Below are 8,135 nucleotides of genomic sequence, written 5' to 3' on the forward strand. Positions count from 1 at the left end.
AAATCTACTGCTTGTTTAAAAGAGCAGTCAGTTTTGAATGATATAGCAAACAAACAATACATCATCACTTCCAAAAAGGGATAATCTCAGTCCCAGCTATCAATGTTCCTAAACACTGATTTATTTTTTACTCTTGGATAATAGCTTAAAACCTCATATTTTGTATCATTTTTTAATCACTTTTTTGATTATTTTAACTCTGCTTTGAAGTTATTTATAGTTTTATGAGTTATCTCCAAATTAAGGAAGAAGTGATTATATAAAGAAAAACTTACCTTTCAGCTTGAAGTTTAGTGGTTTTTACTATTAAATCCTGAGTCTGTTCCTTTGCTGCCTAAAATTATAAACATATCTAATATTAGAACATTTCAATTTTATTATACTTCAGAAAACTAACACTGCCAATTACTGGAGTTCAACAGCAAATGAGATCACACTCCAGAACTCAAAGATATAAAAAAGGCCCCAAAAATTGAAACAGATGTTTTAAGGCTCACATACTACATTTAAGAACTCACTCAGGCAGAAAACAACACAATATTGTAATTATCCTCTAATGAAAAATAAATAAATTTTAAAAAAGAAGAACTCAGAATTCTCAATATACACATAATGCTAAGGCTTACAAGAAAGAAAAAGGTGTCACCATGATGGAAATGAAGACCATGCCATCCAGTCCCATCACTTCATGGCAAATAGATGGGGAAACAGTGGAAGCAGTGTCAGACTTTATTTTGGGGGGCTCCAAAATCACTGCAGATGGTGACTGCAGCCATGAAATTAAAAGATGCTTACTCCTTGGAAGGAAAGTTATGACCAACCTAGATAACATATTCAAAAGCAAAGACATTACTTTGCCAACAAAGGTCCATCTAGTCAAGGCTATGGTTTTTCCTGTGGTCATGTATGGATGTGAGAGTTGGACTGTGAAGAAAGCTGAGTGCCGAAGAATTGATGCTTTTGAAGTGTGGTGTTGGAGAAGACTCTTGAGAGTCCCTTGGACTGCAAGGAGATCCAACCAGTCCATTCTGAAGGAGATCAGCCCTGGGATTTCTTTGAAAGGAATGATGCTGAAGCTGAAACTCCAGTACTTTGGCCACCTCATGCGAAGAGTTGACTCACTGGAAAAGACTCTGATGCTGGGAGGGATTGGGGGTAGGAGGAGAAGGAGACGACAGAGGATGAGATGGCTGGATGGCATCACGGACTCGATGGACGTGAGTCTGAGTGAACTCCAGGAGTTGGTGATGGACAGGGAGGCCTGGCGTTCTGCGATTCATGGGGTCGCAAAGAGTCAGACACGACTGAGTGACTGAACTGACTGAACTGATGCTTTTTAGTGAAACAGAGGCACTGGCAGGGCCAGTGAAGGATGGAAAACATGGCTTCAGTTATGGATGTGCTGAATTACCAGGAAATCTCTGAATGAAGTTGTAAGTTAAGTCACTGATACTCAATATACAAAAAATACCCCTCATAGAGGGTTCTGGTGAAGATTAGAGATAGCCCCATCTACAAGACAGAGTGCTGTTCCTGACCAAGTCATACTAAGCAATCCTCTCTACCCTGAACCAGAGCTGAAAGGATCAGGAATGAAAACTTGATGAAAAGGTATTTCAAAGACTAGGAAAACATTTATAAGGTGAACTGAAACAAACAAGTGTACCAATGAGATTCTCTCTCAGTGACCTGAACTGGGCAATACTATAAGATAAGACAGTCAGTAATGAGAGGAGAAACAAGTCAGTGGTTGGAGACAGGTAGAGACATAAAGGCATTAAACGAATCAGAAGTATGTAGATCAATGCTAACTCTGCAGCCAAATTAGGGGTTTAGACTGCTTTAATAAATGGCCCTACACTTACAGACATTTTCCTGAGATATTTTTTAGAATGAGTATAAATCATAATTAAGCTGGGTCTTCACTGGGCATAGCTTTAGTCTGAAAGTTTCCTAAGGCTTTCTACTAAGGAATTTATTTCTGCTGCATTTGTGGAATATTATGGAATTCAAAAGTTTATCAAAACTTCACACAGTTATCTCTATACTGGCAAGATCGAAATACAAAAGTTTCTGGAGTTAACTGCACAATATTAGTAAACCATCACTGAAGAAACACAAAGAGAGTTATAATTTTTAAAAATTTACATTCGAACTTACTACAGGGCATGATGTATCAGATATCCACACATTCTGTAGACTTATCTAGCAATTTCTGAAAGTTTACTCTGTTATCAGGAACTAGGTTAAAATGCGTCAGTATACCGGACCTGTAGGCGACTTGTCATATCTTTACAACAGCTGCTCATTGCTTGAACATCTTCATGTATGCTTTCAAGCTCCTGAAAAGGAAAAAAGTAACATTAGATATAGTTAAAACATTAGATAAAGAAATTTCTCTTATTTTAGCCAAATCTTTATTTTTGTTCCATGATATTCTTTTGCCAAAGCATGACAAAAGATTCTGTATTTAAGACTGAAAATGATGAAAAAGAATAACGCCTAGAATATGAAGATATTTTTAAAAACTAGCATATTTCTTTTTAGAAAGGGTCTGATAACAGGAAAATGGAAAATTTTTAAGAATATGAATACATGTTTATTCATATTCTCATACTAAGAATTTATCCTAAGAAATTAATCAAATAAGTGTGCAACAATATATGTAAGAGATGATCAACACAGAGTTGCCTAAAACAAATGACAAGTGTGAAACATTTCCAACCACACAATGGAAATCTGTGCATCCATTAACAATGATAATATCTATGCACACACACGTGTGTTATTATGGAGAGATGTCTATATAAGGCTAAAAAAGGGCTCATAAAACACATACAACACCCCCCCATGTTTTTTTCAGAAAAATACACATATATGTGTGCAGAAGAACACAAGGAAAGTCCTGAAGGACCACACAAAAAAATACTGAGATTATTTTTGTGTAATAGAATCATAAGTAATAGTTCTATTTCTGACCTTACTGTTGATCCTAAACAGCGTCGAAGTGAATAGGAGAATGATTTCAAAATAGCAATAAATATCAGCAACAGCAAACAGATACAAATAGGCAAACTAATCTATTTCCTTAAATCTCACTGTATAATCTAATGAGACTAGCACTATATTATTAGCCAACTAGGTCAAGAATAACTTATTCCTAATATTTACTTTAGCAAATGGCAACCCTTTCCAGTATTCTTGCTTGGAAAATCCCATGGACAGAGGAGCCTGGCAGGCTACAGTCCATGGGGCTGCAAAGAATTGGACACAGCTGAGGGACTAAGCATGCACTACAGTACACCGAATGAATCTGACTTGTAAATAATATAGTATCGTTCATGGACATAAATATGTTTGACGAGCTTCAGTCCACTGCAGTCATTCTTCCTGATCCACAAATCATCCTATCTTTGACCAGTGGAAACCCCTTAACTTAGCTCCATAGTCCTTTTGACACTTCCCAGTAGTCTTTTATGGCTTCCTCGCTTTGGTACTTCTTTTCAGTGGGAAATGGTGTTTAAAGAGTACACTTTAGATGTGCTCATCACTACTATCCCTCCCTAGTTTTATGAATACTATCAAACTTCCCTTTTAACCTTCCAGATTATTAGACTTCAGCCAATGAAATCCTACTGCACAGTTAAAAACAGTCTACACTGGACTTCCCTGGTGGTCTATGGTTAAGAATCTGCCTGCTAGTGCAGGGAAAACAGGGTTCAATCCCTGGTCTGGGGAGATCCCACAGGCAGCAGAACAACGAATCTCATGCACCACGACTACTGAAGCCTGAGCACCTAGAACCTGTACACTGCAATGCAGAGTAGCTCCTACTCATCTCAACCAGAGAAAGCCCACGTGAAGCAACGAAGACCCAGCGCAGGCACGAAAACCCAGTGCGGGCACAAACAAACAAATAATAAATCTTTAAAAAAAAATAGCCTGGTGTTTATTAAGCACTCGCTGGTACCATATATGACACTTTGATACAACTCACATAGAAATATTAACTATGTAATATCACTCTAATTTAAGGTAATTAATAACATGACATAATAAATAAAATTCATTTTCACTTTATGATGAGTAGACTGCTCACTCAAATATAATGAATAATTATTTATTAGCTTAAGTAAATGATTTTAATTACTCTGAAAATTTCATAATTTAGGATGCAGTAAGGTTCAGTTCAGTTCAGTCGCTCTCAGTCGTGTCCGACTCTTTGCGACCCCATGAATCACAGCACACCAGGCCTCCCTGTCCATCACCAACTCCCAGAGTTCACTCAGACTCACGTCCAACAAGTCAGTGATGCCATCCAGCCATCTCATCCTCTGTCGTCCCCTTCTCCTCCTGCCCCCAACCCTTCCCAGCATCAGAGTCTTTTCCAATGAGTCAACTCTTCGCATGAGGTGGCCAAAGTACTGGAGTTTCAGCTTCAGCATCATTCCTTTCAAAGAAATCCCAGGGCTGATCTCCTTCAGAATGGACTGGTTGGATCTCCTTGCAGTCCAAGGGACTCTCAAGAGTCTTCTTCAACACCACACTTCAAAAGCATCAATTCTTCGGCGCTCAGCCTTCTTCACAGTCCAACTCTCACATCCATACATGACTACTGGGAAAACCATAGCCTTGACTAGACGGACCTTGGTCCCTATTAATCTCCAGGGAAAAATAGTTATCCAAGAGAGGTGTATTCAACGAGAGACTATTTCTACCGGAAAATCACTCAGAGAAATGGTTTTTTGTTGCTGTTTAAAATGCTAAAATTAATAAAAGAATTTCCCAGAGCAAATATTTCAATGTTCTAAGAAGCAGCATTTGTGGAGGTTACAGATTTAGAAATCACACCAATCCAAAGAAAGATGCTGCTCAAGGAATTGTTAATAGTTATATTTTCTATTTGAACATGGTACACAAATAGCAAGCATATCAACTCTATTCATAAAAAAACTTAGCACAAAGCCAAGCATACAGTAAGCTCTCAATAAATGCTAAATGAAAAGAGTTTACATACTTCTTTCACTTCCTTGAAAATGCTTACAAACTCTTCATTGATGGCTAAACTTCTGCGTTCAATATCACCACGTAAATTTCTTCGAGTCCGCAAACTATTTTCAACAAAAAAGGTTGATAGTGCCTTAAGAGCTTCCAACATCTCCTACGTAATTGAAAATAAAAGAATATTATTGGGACCAATTTTCAAGTGTTTTTCTAATCTTAAGCAAAAACTTACTGAAATCATTTCCCAAGAATTTATTTCCATTACACAATCCAAAAAATACCAGAAGACTTTCACATTACTGAACAGCAAACTTATTTCTGAAACACAGTAAGGACATATTTACTTGTGCATCATGACATATATACAAGGTTATTCATTGCAGGATTGTTTGAAATTGCAAAGATTAGAAAGAACCTTAATGTTCACCTAAAAAAGACTGGTTAAAGAGACTTTTATACAGCCATTGAAAAGAATTGGAAATTCTGTATGTACTTACATAGCGTGAGCTTCAAGATATAAGTAAGTGAAACAAAAAGTTACAGAAACATCTATAACACCAGATGTTTAAAAAAAAAAAAGGACTATGTACAGTACATGCATATTTACTGGTGCCTGCATAAACCAACTCTGGAAGGCTATATCTAAAAAATAAGTACTAATGGTGGCTTCTAGGCTAGGAACTGAGCAACTGGGAGCCAAACTTAGACTTAAGAGAGGAAAGCCTCTCTGAGATGACTTCTGAACCAAAATAACTCATGCAAGATTTGACAGTGGCCAGTGGCTTAGCCCAAGATGGTTTAAGCAAATAAAAAAGATACTCCAAAAAAATTAGAATATATTTTTCAAGATTGAGCCTATAGGATTTGTAATGGATTGGATGTGAGATGTGGGGGAAAAGAAAACAACAGGAATAAAAAAAAAAACAACACTTATATGTTTCTTGTATGAAGGGTAAATGGTGATGTCCTTTACTAACAGGGGAAGAGAACCAGTTTGGAAGAAAATCAAGAATTCTGGCTATGCCGTCTGTGTGATATGGACCAGGTATCCAACTGGAGGTGTCATGCAGACAACTGGAGCTTGGTAGAGATGTCAGGAACAGGGTTAGAAATTAGAGAATCATCATGCTTTTTACTATTTAAAAAGGTATTAGACTAAAAGAGTTCTTTAACAGAGAGAACATGGGTAGAGGCCAGAGGACCAAGTCCATTGTGTCCAATAACACCCTAAATCCTACAGACAGAAATTCCTACACCTGAACTAATACATGTTCAAACAGGCTGAACTTTCCATGTTTTGATTACGCTATCATAAAAACACTGGACACATTTGGTTACTCACCTAAATCTAACACTATACTGCAAGTCAACTATACTTCAATTTTTAAAAATGGCTGGAATGACAAAAACTGTAAGGCTATTTAAATTCAATTTAATATTTAAGAGACAGAAAAATATCTTTAGCTATAAATATTTATGGCAAAAAATAGATAAAATAAAGCTGTTTATTTTTTGGAACACAGCCTTGATACATCCTGGAGTCGAGGCTAAATGAGTGGTCAGTAAAAGCTAAATGAACAAAATCACACAGACTAGGGGACAAATGACAGCTCGCCAGTTACTAGATATATGTCTTAACCCAGAGACACTCTCTCCATACCTTATTTTTCTCATGAGTAAAAAAGAAATAATGTTAATTTACCAGAGCAGCTGTATTAAAAGAGAAGATCCATGTCAATAATAGGCACTTTAAACCCTTAATAAACTGTATAAAATTAACATTTACTGAGAATTAACAAGAAACAACTCCTGCAGCGCTGTGCTGAGCATTTCACCTGGTTTCTCTTATCGAACCCTCGCAACAACCCTGAGAAAGTAACTTGCGGTATTCCCAATTTACAGATTTAACATCAGCTTAGAGAAGTTAAGGGACTTACTCAAACCAGAATGCACCAGTTTGCTGGTTATATCTAATAAGTGGTGGTCCTAAAGACCACCTTTCTTAGTCATCATAGTATAATGTGGACCATCTCCCCTGGTGGCTCAGACGGTAAAGCGTCTGCCTACAATGCAGGAGACCTGGGTTCGATCCCTGGGTCGGGAAGATCCTCTGGAGAAGGAAATGGCAACCCACTCCAGTACTCTTGCCTGGAAAATCCCATGGACGGAGGAGCCTGGTAGGCTACATCTATGGGGTCGCAAAGAGTCGGACACGACTGAGCGACTTCACTTTCTTACTCATCATAGTATAATGTTAATCTTTTACACACAAATTCTTATCGATAGCTTACTGTCAGATGCCTACACATTTACCTATAAAACTCACTTCTTTATATTTTTTTTTTCTTTATGCCGTTATGACATGACCAACACCTGTCGGGGTCAGGGAGAACCCCTCTTCCACCGTTTGCTGTCCGGACCCAGAATCTTCGAGGAACCGTTTTAAATAAATAGAGGTACACCCTGGAAACCTCTCCGTTTTTCCAGGGTCTCCTCGGCTTCCCCCTTCTCACCTGCCCCACGTCGGCAACGTAGCCTGGGGTGACCCCCTCGAGGCGAAGACAAGGGACAAGCGCGAGGGCGCCGGACAGACGATCACCCCCCGACCCCGGCTCCCAGGGATGCGCGACCCTCGGCCCCTCCAGCCCCGCTCACCTTGTCGTTGTCCAGCCGGGTGTCCAAGATCTTACGCAGTTTCCGCGACAGCGGGTTGCTGGTCTGCGCCGAGGTCCCACCGGTCCCATTATTGAGGCCGTTGGCAGCCCCGGTCGCGGGCACTACGACTACTTCCCCGCTGCCCTCGGCCATAGCGCCTGGCGTCCCGCCTCTGGACAGGCGCCGGCCACCTCAGCGCAAGAAAGGGACGCGCCAGTAGCCGCGCAGCACGCATGCGCGCAAAGGCCGCGCATGCGCCCTCGGACGGCTGTGCCCCGCCCCCTCCTGTTCAGCCCGGCTGCTAGGAAGCCGGTTGGTTTGGGCGCGGTAGGGGGGGCAGAGAAATCGAGGGAGGCGGAGCAAGATTTCAGGCTGGAAAGAGGAGACTCACTTGAGACTGCGTTTGCAAAGTGGACTGAAATTCAAATCAAGGGTAGAGCTGGGGTATTACGATTTATGGAATTAAAGAGATTTCG

General features: G+C 39.7%; 1 protein-coding gene across 1 annotated transcript in view; it reads right to left on the bottom strand.

The window, feature by feature from the left end:
- COG6 (component of oligomeric golgi complex 6) overlaps positions 1-7,835 on the bottom strand; it is a 60,833-nt gene extending 52,998 nt beyond the window's left edge. Inside the window, exons 1-4 of the mRNA XM_068984448.1 lie at positions 7,660-7,835; positions 5,018-5,161; positions 2,271-2,342; positions 276-334 (exon numbers count right to left, since the gene is read on the bottom strand). Of these exons, the coding sequence (XP_068840549.1) occupies positions 276-334; positions 2,271-2,342; positions 5,018-5,161; positions 7,660-7,812 (428 nt within the window). The 5' untranslated portion in view covers positions 7,813-7,835. The remainder of the gene's footprint in view (positions 1-275; positions 335-2,270; positions 2,343-5,017; positions 5,162-7,659) is intronic.
- Between the last annotated feature and the right edge of the window lie 300 nt (positions 7,836-8,135).

This window comes from Capricornis sumatraensis, chromosome 12 (assembly GCF_032405125.1).
Source record: "Capricornis sumatraensis isolate serow.1 chromosome 12, serow.2, whole genome shotgun sequence".
Lineage (NCBI taxonomy): Eukaryota > Metazoa > Chordata > Mammalia > Artiodactyla > Bovidae > Capricornis > Capricornis sumatraensis.